Source organism: Schistocerca gregaria, chromosome 3 (genome assembly GCF_023897955.1).
Source record: "Schistocerca gregaria isolate iqSchGreg1 chromosome 3, iqSchGreg1.2, whole genome shotgun sequence".
Classification (NCBI taxonomy): Eukaryota; Metazoa; Arthropoda; class Insecta; order Orthoptera; family Acrididae; genus Schistocerca; species Schistocerca gregaria.
Window position 1 is genome coordinate 817,142,722 of NC_064922.1, and position 16,101 is coordinate 817,158,822.

The window sequence follows — 16,101 nt, forward strand, 5'->3', positions numbered from 1 at the left end:
TCCTCCTAGCTGCTACGCCCCACTCTCCTCTGCTTTTGATACATTAGCAGGAGTACGCTGACAGTACGTGTATCCGCAGAGGGCTGTTTGGACAGGTTTCCTATAACATGTAACATTCCTCATGATGTTGTAGCTTTCTGTTCCTCACATATATCTCTTATTCTGCCCTTAATGTGACAGCTCAGGGCCCTTACCAGTTCCTTTTGTATGGAAATCTGTTTGAGATACTTAACGTGCACTGATGTGTAAACATTGTAGTTCACTGATGTGTAAACATTGTAGTTCGTCAGTTAGTATGTAAGGCATTTCTCTTCAAAACTTTTGGTTATTTTTTCAGATAACGTGCTTCTTGCCTGGTGTATATGTTCAGCATGATTATAGATCAGCCAAATGGTATTTGAAATGTTAGGTTTTTTCATGTTTGTTAGTGTATGATGTAGTACTAACAATAACACATATTTTTCTTTCAGATTAATTAATACCAACGTGAATGTTGCTGAAACTCCCAATAGAAGCAGTTCATTGGATAGAGAAAGGTAATGAGCTGTAGGTTCATAAGAAAATTTTTACATTTGTGTCATCAGTTTTACATACATTTTCACTTTTGTCTTCAATCTTAAAGAGTTAAAATTTTTAGAGTTTTGCTCTCTTTGAACATGTAGCTGTCATAGCAGTGCCTGAAGAACTTGTTTACTTTGTGAAACAGAAGTGAACTTACATTTTATAGTAATGGGTGAAGACTCTGCTATTTCAGAAAGGCTATAAAAATATATAACTTATATTGTAGACATGCTGTTAATATCTAATAGCCAAACAACTTTGTGCAGGGGGTATTATTGGAAGGTAATCTGCTGATTTACAACTTCCACTCTTAAAGACTTTAGGCGTAATGTCTTGAGAATTTAAGTGACTGAACATCAGACACTAATCTCGACATAGTCCAGGTCACTTTGTCATTATTGGCAAATCCGTATCACTTCAGGCAGGGGCTTAGTCTCGGATGTTATTGAATTAAACATATGTTAAAATTCAGGAGTAAGTAAGAAACACTCATTTTTTTGCTTTCTCCAAAAAAAATTCCTGCCCCAAGGTACAGGCCTCCAAAGACGACACTGCGAACACCATTTTGAAGATGTGAATTTTGGAATTTTTTTTAAAATGCTGTATCTCTGTAACAGTTCTAGATATTTTGTTACAGTTTTTTTATTTGAAAGATAATTGCTTTATGATTACAATGGCATCCTGCCTTTGGAAATATCTGTCAAAATTCTTTTACTGTTGCCTTTTGAATTTTTTAAAGTAATTTACAGCAACTTCTTTTTTTCAAAAATGCCATAGCAGAAAAGTTAGATATCTCTCCTGTTGATTAGTACCATGTGGTACTATATTGTCTGTAAAGGAGAGCTTCCACTGTTAAATTGGACAGGTTTTGTTTTAAAAAATCATTTTTTTAAACTTTCAAGGGTAATGTGTGTCTTCGCTGAAGCTGTTTCTTACTAATTTCTTTGTTACAATGTTTATTTTTATTGTCTTTGTTGCAGATATTTTTCACTTTGTTGTAGTTTCTTGTCAGTTTTTTTGTCATGGGTGTTCATTTCACGTTTCTGTATTGTAGTTGTTCAGTGCTAATTTGTGTACTGAAGAGGCTTCTAAGAAATCAGAGACCATCCAGCGAGTTCTGTGTTTTCGTGAGGAATTTGCTAGCTGACACAGTTGCAGTGTGTTTTGTGAAAAGGACTGTTTGAAATGGCTTGTGACTGAGGCTACAGGAGAGTGAAGTGTGCTGACTATTTGCATATATATATATATATATATATATATATATATATATATATATATATATATATATATATATATATTAAAAATAAAGATTCCAAGACTTACCAAGCGGGAAAGCGCCGGCAGACAGGCACATGAACAAAACACACAAACACACACACAAAATTACTAGCTTTCGCAACCGGCGGCTGCTTCGTCAGGAAAGAGGGAAGGAAAAGGGAAAGATGAAAGGATGTGGGTTTTAAGGGAGAGGGTAAGGAGTCAATCCAGTCCCGGGAGCGGAAAGACTTACCTTGGGGGAAAAAAGGATAGGTATATACTCGCGCGCGCGCGCGCACACACACACACACACACACACACACACACACACACACACACACACACACACACATATCCATTCATACATACACAGACACAAGCAGACATATTTAAAGGCAAAGAGTATGGGCAGAGATGTAAGTCGAAGCGGAAGTGTGGAGGCAAAGATGATGTTGAATGACAGGTGAGGTATGAGTGGCGGCAACTTGAAATTAGTGGAGATTGAGGCCCGGTGGATAACGAGAAGAGAGGATATATTGAAGGGCAAGTTCCCATCTCCGGAGTTCGGATAGGTTGGTGTTGGTGGGAAGTATCCAGATAACTCGGACGGTGTAACACTGTGCCAAGATGTGCTGGCCGTGCACCAAGGCATGTTTAGCCACAGGGTGATCCTCATTACCAACAAACACTGTCTGCCTGTGTCCATTCATGCGAATGGACAGTTTGTTGCTGGTCATTCCCACATAGAAAGCATCACAGTGTAGGCAGGTCAGTTGGTAAATCACGTGGGTGCTTTCACACGTGGTTCTGCCTTTGATCGTGTACACCTTCCGGGTTACAGGACTGGAGTAGGTGGTGGTGGGAGGGTGCATAGGACAGGTTTTACAGGTTTTACACCGGTGCTTTCCCGCTTGGCAAGTCCTGGAATCCCTGTTCCAATATATTTTTCCCATGTGGAATTACCAAGCGGGAAAGCGCCGGCAGACAGGCACAATGATTTGCGGATGGATATGTGCGTGTGTGCAAGTGCACACCCGTCCCCCTCCTCCCCCAAGGGAAGTCTTTCCGCTCCCGGGACCGGAACGACTCCCCACCCTCCACCTCAAAACCCACATCCCCTCACTCCCCCCCCCCCCCGCCCCCCCCCCCCCCCCCCCCGACGAAGCAACCGCCAGCCGCGAAAGCCCGCAATTCCGTGTGTGCGCCCGTGCGCCCCGCTCATGCGCCCGTCCGCCGGCGCCCCCCCCGCCTGGCAAGCCCCGGAATCCCCGCCTCTAATATACCTTTCCCATGTGGAAGCCTCCCTCTGCCTCACACATATATATATATATATATGAAACAGAAAGAAACCTCCACATGGGAAAAACATATTAAAATATATTAAAATATATATTAAAATATATTAATATATATATATATATATATATATATATATACAAAACAGAAAGAAACCTCCACATGGGAAAAATATATCAAAAACAAAGATTCCAAGACCCACCAAGCGGGAAAGCGCCGGCAGACAGGCACACGAACAAAACACACAAACACACACACAAAACCACGAGCCCTCGCAACCGGCAGCCGCCCCGTCAGGAAGGAAGGAAGGAGAGGGAAAAATGAAAGGGTGTGGGCTCCAAGGGAGAGGGCAAGGAGTCACTCCAATCCCGGGAGCAGAAAGACCTCCCTTAGGGGAAAAAAAGGACAGGTGCACACTCGCACACACACACACATATCCATCCGCACATACACAGACACAAGCAGACATATTTACAGGCAAAGAGTTAAGGGCAGAGATGTCAGTCGAGGCGGAAGTACAGAGGCAAAGAAGTTGTTGAAAGACAGGTGAGGTATGAGCGGCGGCAACTTGAAATTAGCGGAGGTTGAGGCCTGGCGGATATCGAGAAGAGAGGATATACTGAAGGGCGAGTTCCCATCTCCGGAGTTCGGATAGGTTGGTGTTGGTGGGAAGTATCCAGATAACTCGGACGGTGTAACACTGTGCTAAGATGTGCTGGCCGTGCATCAAGGCATGTTTAGCCACAGGGTGATCCTCATTACCAACAAACACTGTCTGCCTGTGTCCATTCATGCGAATGGACAGTTTGTTGCTGGTCATTCCCACATAGAAAGCATCACAGTGCAGGCAGGTCAGTTGGTAAATCACGTGGGTGCTTTCACATGTGGCTCTCCCTTTGATTGTGTACACCTTCCGGGTTACAGGACTGGAGTAGGTGGTGGTGGGAGGGTGCATAGTACAGGTTTTACACCGGGGGCGGTTGCAAGGGTAGGAGCCAGAGGGTAGGGGAGGTGGTTTGGGGATTTCATAGGGATGAACCAAGAGGTTACGAAGGTTAGGTGGATGGCGGAAAGACACTCTTGGTGGAGTGGGGAGGATTTCATGAAGGATGGATCTCATTTCCCTTTAATTTATATATTATATATTATATATTATGGACACAGGCAGACAGTGTTTGTTGGTAATGAGGATCACCCTGTGGCTAAACATATTATATATATATATATATAAAGAAACTTCCACATGGGAAAAATATATTAAAAACAAAGATTCCAAGACTTACCAAGCGGGAAAGCGCTGGCAGACAGGCACATGAACAAAACACACAAACACACACACACAGAATTACTAGCTTTCGCAACCGATGGTTGCTTCTTCAGGAAGGAGAGGGAAAGACGAAAGGATGTGGGTTTTAAGGGAGAGGGTAAGGAGTCATTCCAATCCCGGGAGCGGAAAGACTTCCCTTAGGGGAAAAAAAGGACAGGTGTACACTCGCACACACACACACACACACACACACACACACACACACACACACACACATCCATCCGCACATACACAGACACAAGCAGACCAGTATATATAAATATATATATATATATATATAATATATATATATATATATATATATATATATATATGGGGGGGGGGGGGGCAGACTTTGTTCAGGTTGGGAATAAGTGTTCTCATTTGAAGACTCTGAAAGTGAAGATGTGAAGATGTTTCTGGTACGACTTTTTGTGTTTTAAATTTTTTTGACTGCATAACAATGTTAGTATCTGAACAAAGTGAAGCCTCCCATGGTGCAGATGTTGCAGATTTTGCATCAACAGAGGAAGAATTAAATACCCTAAACCAGTCAACTACAGAGGTAGGTGTTAGTCTGGTTAAGAAACCGTGGTCAGTGAAATCAAGACATAAGCTCTATGCATCAAGAAAGAACAGACAAATTGCTAAAGCTATGGATGAATACACTGCAGCAAAACTGACCACTCTCTTCAAAGTAGAAATTCCACCTTCAGAAGAAAATGAACCAAAGCACTCTTGCACCTCTTGCCAGGAATTTTTCACAAATATCAATTCAGCTGTTGAATATTTGCATCTTACAGAGAAAAGGTGTAAGTTGTAACTATCATTCCCAGTGACATTTCAAAGAAAACAATTTTGAACCACATTCCATTGGTATCAAAGTGCATAGTAGACAAATCAAGAAATGTGAGGTCTGTAAAAGGAGTCTTTCGAAGGTCAGATTCCTGTTATAGTCATCCTGTAGAAGCAGCTCAAGTTTAAATAGTGCAGTCATTTTATCTGGAAGATAAATAGGACTGTTCTCGCCAGAGTGCCAACAAAAAAAGACACTATAACTAACAGTTTTTTTGAAGGTCAAAAAGTATTAAAGAAACATTCGCAATTTATAAGTGCAACTATACAACTTCGCACATTGGAAGATTAAAATTTTATGCACTATGACCTAAGTGGATAGTTCCACACCTATCTAGAGATATCTGTTCGTGTATGTACTGTGCGAATTTTGTACTTCGTGTGGTAACTTTGAAGAACTTACTGGGGCACTTGACATGTGACACCTTGGTTGGGTGTATGAAGTCATTGGTACTCTGTCATGTAAAGTGAGAGACTTGTTTGTTTCAAGAATGTAATGACTGCCCTGGAAAGGGAAGACTGTCTTTACAGACACTTGGTCTGGAAGACATAGCAGATAACTCTGCAGAAATTACATATGCGACATGGGAGGAAAATAAACTAATTAAGAAAACTGTTGCCTTTGACAGTTTCATTGATGGCCTTGTTAAATGGTCAGGGAAAGCAGTAACACACCAGCATCTGAAGAAATTGCAATAACAACACATTTGAGAAGTGAAAGGGTGTGTACTGGCTGAGGAACTATGTTTAGTGCTTCGCTGTTATTTTGTTGAGAATTGGTCTGCAATTCTCCCACAAGAAGTACAAGTGTATCACTGGAATAATGACCAGGTTTCAATTTTTGCAGGAGTGACATATTTTCAAAACAAGACCACAAGTGTTGCAGTTGTAAGTGATGACACAGGACATGACTCAGCTTATGCTTTGCTAGCAATGTGCAAAATTCTTCAAATGCAAAAGGGTAGAAAGATCACCATCATTTTTGATGGTGCTCTTAGTCATTTTAAAATTCGTTACCAGCTGTTTGAATTGAGTACATTACTTGTGCCAGCTGACTGGGTATGCTGTGCTACTGGTCACAGGAAGGAGCCTTGTGATGGTCTAGGAGGCCTGCTGAAGCACCACGCTACAAAACGTAATCTTTCCAGACCAAATACAGCTGCAATGCAGAATGCTGAGGATTTTATGAGAGTTGCGAAATCTTACGTATTTTTCATAAATTATAAAGTAAGTTCAGAACACTATAGTAAAAGAACTTTGACAGATAAGTCCAAATGGAGGATTTCTTTGTAATTATAAAGCAATTATCTTTCAAATGAGAGAGAGAGAGAGAGAGAGAGAGAGAGAGAGAGAGAGAGAGAGAGAGAGAGAGAGAGAGAGAGAGAGAATATCTAGAACTGTTCCTGATATACAGCATGTTAAATTTTTTTCCAAAATTCACATTTTCAAAAAGGTTTGCACAGTGTCATCTTTGGAGGACTGTATCTCAGAACAGTTTTTTTTTTTTTTTAGACAACAAAAAATACTTGTTTCTTACTTAGTCCTTCATTTTAACATATGCTAAATTCAATAACATCTGATAGTATGAAGGTAAGATTCTTTCCTAGCCTGTGTGAATTGATATGGACTATGCCTATTTAATATTTTATTTTCTGGTAACCAGTTGAAGTTATGCTGTCTACAGATAAGTCTGTTGTTGCAGTGATGTGCAGATGACATAGAAGTAGTAATGCCCAGTATAGGACATTTCTGCCTCAATGTTGCCTGCACTATCACTGTAATAATAGTGTTGTGTAAAAGTGGCATAACGTAAACTGGTTACCGGAAAATAATAAAATAATGAAAAATTGTTTTAGACTTTGTCATTGTTAGTGTCTCCCCATTAAATTTGGAAGAGAAATAAATATTCGATTTTAACATTTACCCTCCTAGCTTAACTAAACACAATAGTTTGCATAGAAGTACTGTAATTCCCTGGTCTGGCTGCTGATAGTCCCTCTCCAGTGGTTCGAGGCAACACACAGTGTTGCAGGGAGTCTTACTATTTGTTCTCGGATGACATGCGCAGATGAGAAGGGGTTGCAATGTTTTTGGTGCACAATATGGCAATTGTCCCATGTGGTGGTCTTAGGTGGTAGCTGGAACCTAGACAATCTTTTTGTGAGCCATGTGCAGGAAACCTTCATAGTGTCCCAAAACCCGAAACCAGAGTTCATTGATGATACCTTCATGACCTGGACTCGTGGCTAAGCCATACTACCCTTATTCTTCTACATCTTCAACACTTCCGTTTCTATCAGCTTCACCTGGTCCTCATAAACCCAACTTGCCATCTTCCTGGACCTCTCTGATGGCTCCATTTACACCTCCTTAGGAGTTATTAGACATGGTGAGACAGCAGAATGGGGTACTACGCGAAACTAGTGGACTTCAAACTTGGTCAGGTGATTGGGTGTCACTTGTGTCATACATCTGGGCGCAAGATTTCCACACTCTTTAACATCCCTAGGTCCATTGTTTCCGATGTGTGAAGTGGAAATGTACAGGGGCGCGTATAGGCCGATCTTGTCTGTTGACTGACAGAGACTGCTGACAAAGGAATTCCAAACTGCATCAGGATCCACTGCAAGTATAATGACGTTTAGGCGGGAGATGGAAAAAAACTCAGATTTCATGGTTGAGCAGCTGCTCAAAGCCACACATCGCACCGGTAAATGCGAAATGATGCCTTGCCTTGTGTAAGAATGTAAACATTGGACAATTGAACAGTGGAGAAACGTGTGGAGTGATGCATCAGAGCACACAGTGTGACGATTCGGTGGCAGGGTGTGGGTATGGCGAATGCCAGGTGAACGTCATCTGCCAGCCTGCATAGTGCCCACAGTAAAAATAGGAGGCTATGGTGATATCGGGTGGTGCGTTTTTCATGGAGGGGGCTTGCATCCTTTGTGGTTTTGCGTGGCGTGATCACAGCACAGGCCTACATTGATGTTGAGCATCTTTCAACATGATCGAGCACCTGTCCGCAATGCATGACCTGTGTAATGGACTGGTCTACACAGAGTCCTGACCTGAATCCTATGGAACTCCTTTGGGATGTTTTGGAACACCGGCTTCGCTCCAGGCCTCACAGACCAACATTGACACCTCTCCTCAGTGCAGCACTCTGTGAAGAATGGGCTGCCATTCCCCAAGAAATGTTCCAGCACCTGATTGATCATATGTCTGCGAGAGTGGAAGCTATCATCAGGGTTAAGGGTGGGCCAACACCATATTGAATTCCAGCATTACAAATGGTGGTGCCATGAACTTGTAAGTCATTTTCAGCCAGGTGCCCCAACACTTTTCATCTCACAGTTTATTAAACCCACTAACCACCAACAGTAACTGCGTTTTGACAACTGTCATCCTTTCCACACCAAAAAATCCCTAGAATATGATCTTGCCATCAGTAGAGGTTATATCTGTAGTGGTGAGAACTATGCTGAGACAGTCACTACCACCCCCTTTCAAACCTAATCTGCAAACAGATTTCCTGCGCCGTACCCTCATACACGCCTTATCCTCCCAACACCCTCAAGAATCAACTACATAGGAGTGCCCCCAGTAGCCACCCAATATCACCCTGGACTGGAACAAATGAACCATGTTTTTAGTCGGGTTTCAATTGTCTATCATTGTTTCCTGAAGTGAGGGACATCCTATGCAAGATTATTCCCACCCCTCCTTAAGTGGTATTCTGTCACCCAACTAATCTACACAACATCCTAGTTCATCCCTATGCCACTCCAACTCCCGTCTTCTTGCTTTGGGATTCATATCCCTGTAGAACACCCAGATACAAGACCTGCCCAATCCATCCACCCAGCACTTTGTTCTCTACATCTATATACGTACACTGCAAGCCACTTCACAATTCATGGTGGAGGGCACCCTGTAGAACTGTTATTTTGTTTCGTGTTCCATTCACAAATCGAGCAAGGGAAAAGCGAAGCCTATATGCCTCCGCATGAGGCCTAATTTCTCTTCTCTTCTCTTGTCTTGGTTTGCTGGGCCTTAAGTGAAATGTGTGTTGGTGGCAGTAGAAACATTCTGGAATTGGCTTCAAATGCCTGTCCTCTAAATTTTCATAGCTCAGAATCATCATCATCATCTCTCCAAGGATTCCCATTGGAATTCTCAAAGCACCTGTGTAACACGTGCATGCTGTTTGAATCTACCAGTAAGAAATCTAGCAGATGCTTCTTAATTTGCTTCAATCTGACCCGGTGCCAATCTGAAACATTTGAGTAGTACTCAAGTAAGGGTCACGCTAGTGTCCTGTTGCAGTCTCCTTTACAGATGAGTCACACTTACTAAAATTTTCCCAATAAACTGAAGTCAGCCATTTGCCTTGCCTACTACAATCCTTACGTGCTCATTCCATTTCATATTGCTTTGCAATATTACACCTAGATATTTTATCGAGATGACTGTGTGAAGTGACACATGACTAATGCTGTATTCAAACGTTACAGACTTGTTTTTCCCATCATCTGTATTAACTTATATTTTTCTCTTTTTAGAGCTAGGTGTCATACATTACACCAACTAGAAATTTTGTCTGTCATTTTGTATCCTCCTACAGTCACTCGGTGACAATGGCTTCCTGTACACCACTACAAACCACTACAAATCACTGCTTACCCTGTCTGCCAGATCATTTAAATACATAGAAAATAACAGCAATCCTATCGCACTTCCCTGGGTCACTCCTGACAACACTCCTGTCTCTGATGTACACTTGCCATAGAGAGCAACATACTGGGTTCTGTTACTTCAGAAGTCTTCCCCAGCATAGTACAGTCCTATCCCATCAGAGGCAGGACCACCTGTGAGAACAGCCAAGCCATATACCAACTCTTGCTGCAATCACTGCACAGCTTTTTATGTTGGTATGACAACAAACCAACTGTCATCAGAATGAATGGCCACCCTCGAACTGAGGGCAGAAACAAAGTTGATCACCCAGTGACTCAACATGCAGCTGAGCACAATGTGCTAGATTTCAGTGGCTGCTTCACAACCCGGCCATCTGGATCCTTACCTCTACTACAAGCCTTTCTGAACTACACAGATGGAAGTTTACCTTCCAACGTACCAATCGTTTCCATAAACGTCCTGGCCTCTGTCTCTGTTAACCCTCTGCACGCACACTCTCCACCCAACAGCTCTTCCTTGCTCTGTCCTGTCATCCACTCCCAGTTCACATAAGCTGTATAAATGAACTATTGCATAGATCAAGTTGACACTTAATTTATTGTGTTATTTATTAGTATGTCAATAACTTGTCAGTTCCAGGTTGAGAAATTTCCTTCTTGATTACCTATGTTTATGCTACACTCTTTTTAATCAATCTTAGTGTATGTAAAATCCTTCCTTAAACTGACTGTGAAATGCAGCTTAGTGACTAAGACTCTGGACTCACATTTTGGAGGGGGAGGGTTCAAATCCCTGAGTGACTAGGGGGAATTAGATTAGTTTTTGTGATAAGCGTATGGTGAATGCTGGTATTACTATTAAAAAGGTGACTGGCAGTTTCTTTCCCCTCCTTGGCCAGTCTGAGCTGGTGCTCAGTCTCTATTGACCTCATCATCAGCTAGACTAACATTTCATTCCTTATTTCCTCTCCAAACTAAAATCCAGATCTGATGATTCACTACTTTGTAAACTTATCTGTGCAGTGCTCAAAATCAATACATTATGTTTGGTGTGGTAATGTTTGTGTTAACACAGTTACTTCTTTGCAACATTTTGGAATAGACCATATCCGTTGACAAAATTGCCCCCACCCTCTCCCCCCAGTATATTGTGCATTTTTCCCTAAATCGCCTTTAGTGTGAATGTGACATTTGGAGATACTGTCTTGCACAACTGTGTAAAAAGAAATAAATAAATTGGAATCTTGTTATTTAGCACTCCTGTTCGGCCACGGAATAGTGCAGAAATGGAAGCAAGAGAACAACAGCCAGTGGAGCCATTGAGTGATAGGTTGCAACAATCTTCTATATCTGCAGGGACTGGAGCTAATGAAGAATTACCTGGTATGTATTATGCTTGTAATGATTAACATTAAGTGTTTCATAGTCGTTTACTTCCTCCTGTATTGGTTAAGAACTAGTAATTTGTAAGAGCTGTAAATAAGTGCTATATGGTCTTTCCTGTATTGAAGTGTTTGCTTAGAGCGTTTTTGTGAAGTATGTTGATTTATGTTAATTAGTTTGCTAAAAATAATAGTGATGTATATCGGGGCAACTGAAACATGTAACTTAAAGGTAATTCGCCAAATGCCATAATGTTGGCAGTATGATTGATAAAGAAATGAGGAATGTGAGATGAGATGTGGCAACTTCTGAACCAGTTACAGCACAGCAACATGCGTTAGTTCCAACATTGATTTTCCTCTATAGCTATTGGTGTGTATGCATTGGGAGCAAGAGTGTGACCACTTGCTTCTGTATAGTTGTGTTATATTACTGCTTGACAAAGTTTTTGTTTGTTGAAAAATGACATCAAAGAGATGTCATTTACCTAGTGATAATCCATTGTGTTGTGGATTTCCTTTAAATAGTCAGGCTACGAAGGACGTGTGAGTTTCACCAACAAGAAAAAGAATTTGTTTCTGTTCATGAGCATCCATCAGTTCCTGCTGATAAAGTTTTAGGGCATACCTTGACAACTCTAGGACTCAATAAAAGTACTGTAATAAGGGAAGGGGTGTTGTTTCGAGACTTACGAAACACTGTAATAAATCGTGTGGAGCCAAACCCCTGTGGGGAAAACTGTATTTTTCAGTACCTGTGGGGGAGGAGCCTTGCCTATTTGCAGACCCCAATTTATCCAAAACCGATGCAATTTGTTGGCACGTTTATGGAGATTTTATATAGGAAAGAATCCCCCACAATAACAAAGTTGTTACAAGGTATAGGCTTTTACTTTTAAAAGTTAGATGGACAAAAACTGTTGTGTGAAAAAGCTCGTGTTGTTATGGTTCATTAAATCTTTGTACATAAAATTATAGGAACAGATTTCCTTTCAATTATATGATTAAGGAAATGTCGTTCAGCTCTAAAGAAGCAGTTGATAAGTGGTGGACAGATGATATACCAAAGAGCAGCAGTCATCAGCCAATATGAAGAGGAGCCTGGTTAGTTGCTGCCGATGTAGGTTCCTCAAATGAGCATGTGCATGAAGAACTTTTAGTTTGTCAGTAAGAAAACATGACTGCAATGAGGACATGGACCACCCACGATTTCTGCAGTGGTTAAAATTCTTTTGCTTTAGTTCAGTGTTCAGGCAATATTTGTAGTGGATAATGCATGTTACCATTCAGTGATATTAGATAAAAACTCCTACAACTAATGACAACAGGGTAACTGTTGCAGTGGTTGCTGGTCTGACAGAGCTGTTGGTATATTCACTTGTGAGGCTAAGTAAGCCTGTGATGTGTACGTATGTTGTGGATGAAGTTACAAGGGAACAGGGTCAAATAGTTATTTTGTCTGCCACCTTATCGCTCCCATTTCAACCCAACGGAATTGGCTGGGAGTGATGTTAAGACCTACATTAGAAATAATAATAAGTCTTTTACCATAACACAAGCAGAAAGCCTATCCCGTCAAGGTCTTACATCTGTAGGTGCCATCTTACGGAGGAAGAAAGTAGACCATATTGATAAGCTTATGAGATAAGCAAGGACTACAGATGATGATATAAATGACAATGAACAATTAACGATTTCTCATGATGATGGCGGTTTTCTCACCATTTCAGATGATGGTAGAGAACTGTATGAACTTGCACCATTGACTTTGTAAATTGTATAATGTAAATGTTTCCAGAATTAATTATTTTACTCTGCAGCAGAGTATGTACCTGTTTTCTAATTGTTGATAGTGTGTTCTTTTTAATGCTTAGGTTTACATTATTATGGGATATTTTATATGCAGCTCTTACAACAACAATTTGGAACAACTTCTCATGGACACTCATTAATATTGGTTGTAATGTATTTATTTCACAGTTTCATATATTATCAAACTCTCTTTCTCTGTATCTGTTTTCTCCATAATCCAAAATATGTGCAATGTACATTTACAAAATATATTTGGGGTAATCAGTGGTGGTGTGTGCAGTGGCAACCACACAAATGCAGTACAGCCAACTACACGTGCACTGTCAACTGACATGTTTCAGCGGCTCAGGTATACCTACTGGCATGAGCTAAATGTTTAATTATAGTGAAAGGTACATCACCTTAAAATCCTTTTGCTGTAGTTTACAATTCCAGCAAATATGACAAATGTCTGCTTGTGTCTGTGTATGTGCGGATGGATATATGTGTGTGTATACGCGAGTGTATACCTGTCCTTTTTCCCCCTTAAGGTAAGTCTTTCTGCTCCCGGGATTGGAATGACTCCTTACCCTCTCCCTTAAAACCCACATCCTTTCGTCTCTCCCTCTCCTTCCCTCTTTCCTGAAGAAGCAACCGTTGGTTGCGAAAGCTTGAATTTTGTGTGTGTGTTTGTGTCATCTGCCAGCACTTTTGTTTGGTAAGGCACATCAACTTTGTTTATATAAAAACAAAGATGATGTGACTTACCAAATGAAAGCGCTGGCAGGTCAATAGACACACAAACAAATAGATTAGATTAGATTAATACTTGTTCCATAGATCATGAATACGACACTTCGTAATGATGTGGAACGTGTCAGGTTAATGAAAGATGTCTGTACAAGATATTACATTACACAAAATATTGCATGACACTAATGCTTAAGTTAGATTTTTCCCTCCCTTAATTTATATCTAAAAATTCAGCCAATGAGTAAAAGGAGTTGTCATCTAGAAATTCTTTTAATTTATTTTTAAATGTTGGTTGACTATCTGTCAGGCTTTTGATGCTGTTTGGTAGGTGACCAAAGACTTTTGTGGCAGCATAATTTACCCCCTTCTGTGCCAAAGTCAGATTTAACCCTGCATAGTGAAGATCATTCTTTTTCCTGGTGTTACAGCTATGCGCACTGCTATTACTTTTGAATTGGGCTGGATTATTAACTACAAATTTCATAAGTGAATATATATACTGTTAGGTTACTGTGAGGATCCCTAGATCCTTAAATAGATGTCTGCAAGATGACCGTGGGTGGGCTCCAGCAATTATTCTGATTACACGTTTTTGAGCAATGAATACTTTTCTACTCAACGATGAATTACCCCAGAATATGATACCATACGAAAGCAGTGAATGAAAGTAGGCATAGTAAGCTAATTTACTGAGATTCTTATCACCAAAATTTGCAATAACCCTAATAGCATACGTAGCCGAACTCAGACGTTTCAGCAGACCATCAATGTGTTGCTTCCAGTTTAACCTCTCATCAATGGACACACCTAAAAATTTTGAAAATTCTACCTTAGCTACAGACTTCTGTTCAAAGTCTATATTTATTACTGGAGTTGTGCCATTTACTGTACGGAACTGTATATACTGTGTTTTATCAAAATTTAGAGAGAGTCCGTTTGCTGAGAACCACTTAATAATTTTGTGAGAAACATCATTTACAATTACATCACTTAATTCTTGGTTTTTGGATGTTATTACTATTACATCAGCAAAAAGAACTAACTTTGCATCTTCATCAATATGGAATGATAAGTCATTAATGTATATCAAGAACAGTAAAGAACCTAAGCCCGAACCATGTGGGACCCCGTGCTTGATAGCCCCCCCCCCCCCCCCCCTCCCAGTTTGAGGAATCAGAGGAATCAGCTGTATTATTAACATAACATGAACCACTTATTTCAACTTTCTGCATTCTTCCAGTTAAGTATGAATTAAACCATTTGTGCACTGCCCCCCTCAAACCATAATGATTTAGCTTATCTAAAAGAATTCCATGATTTACACAGTCAAAGGCCTTTGAGAGATCACAAAAAATACCAATGGGTGATGTCCGGTTATTCAGAGCATTTAATATTTGATCAGTGAAAGCGTATATAGCATTTTCTGTTGAAAAGCCTTTCTGAAAACCAAACTGACATTTTGTTAGTACTTTATTTTTACAAATATGGGAGGCTACTCTTGAATACATTACTTTCTCAAAAATTTTTGATAGAGCTGTCAGAAGAGAGATTGGGTGATAGTTGTTGACATCCGACGTATCCCCCTTTTTATGCAATGGTTTTACAATGGCATATTTCAGTCTATAAGGGAAAACACCCTGCTCCAAAGAGGTATTACATACGTGGCTGAGAATCCTAGTTATCTGTGGGGAACAAGCTTTAAGTATCTTGCTGGAAATAAAAACATACACACGAAATTCAAGCTTTCGCAACCAACAGTTGCTTCATCAGGAAGAGGGAAGGAGAGGGAAAGACGAAAGGATGTGGGTTTTAAGGGAGAGGGTAAGGAGTCATTCCAGTCCCGGGAGCAGAAAGACTTACCTTAGGGGAAAAACAAAGATGAAAGTGCTGGCAGGTCGATAGACACACAAACGCACACACAAAATTCAAGCTTTCGCAAGCAACAGTTGCTTCATCAGGAAAGAGGGAAGGAGGTGTGTGTGTGTGTGTGTGTGTGTGTGTGTGTACCTGTCCTTTTTTTCCCCGTAAGGTAAGTCTTTCCGCTCTCGGGATTGGAATGACTCCTTACCCTCTCCTTCCCTCTTTCCTGATGAAGCAACCGTTGGTTGCGAAAGCTTGAATTTTGTGTGTATGTTTGTGTTCGTTGGTGTGTCTATTGACCTGCCAGCGCTTTCGTTTGGTAAGTCACATCATCTTTGTT

General features: G+C 40.8%; 1 protein-coding gene across 2 annotated transcripts in view; it reads left to right on the top strand.

Moving 5' to 3' along the window:
• The window catches only part of LOC126354428 (nuclear pore complex protein Nup98-Nup96), a 138,070-nt gene that overhangs the window by 101,801 nt on the left and 20,168 nt on the right, over positions 1-16,101 (top strand). For both annotated transcript variants that reach the window (XM_050004066.1, XM_050004065.1), the window contains exons 13-14: positions 471-536; positions 11,231-11,358. In XM_050004066.1, coding sequence (XP_049860023.1) covers positions 471-536; positions 11,231-11,358 — 194 coding nt within the window. The remainder of the gene's footprint in view (positions 1-470; positions 537-11,230; positions 11,359-16,101) is intronic.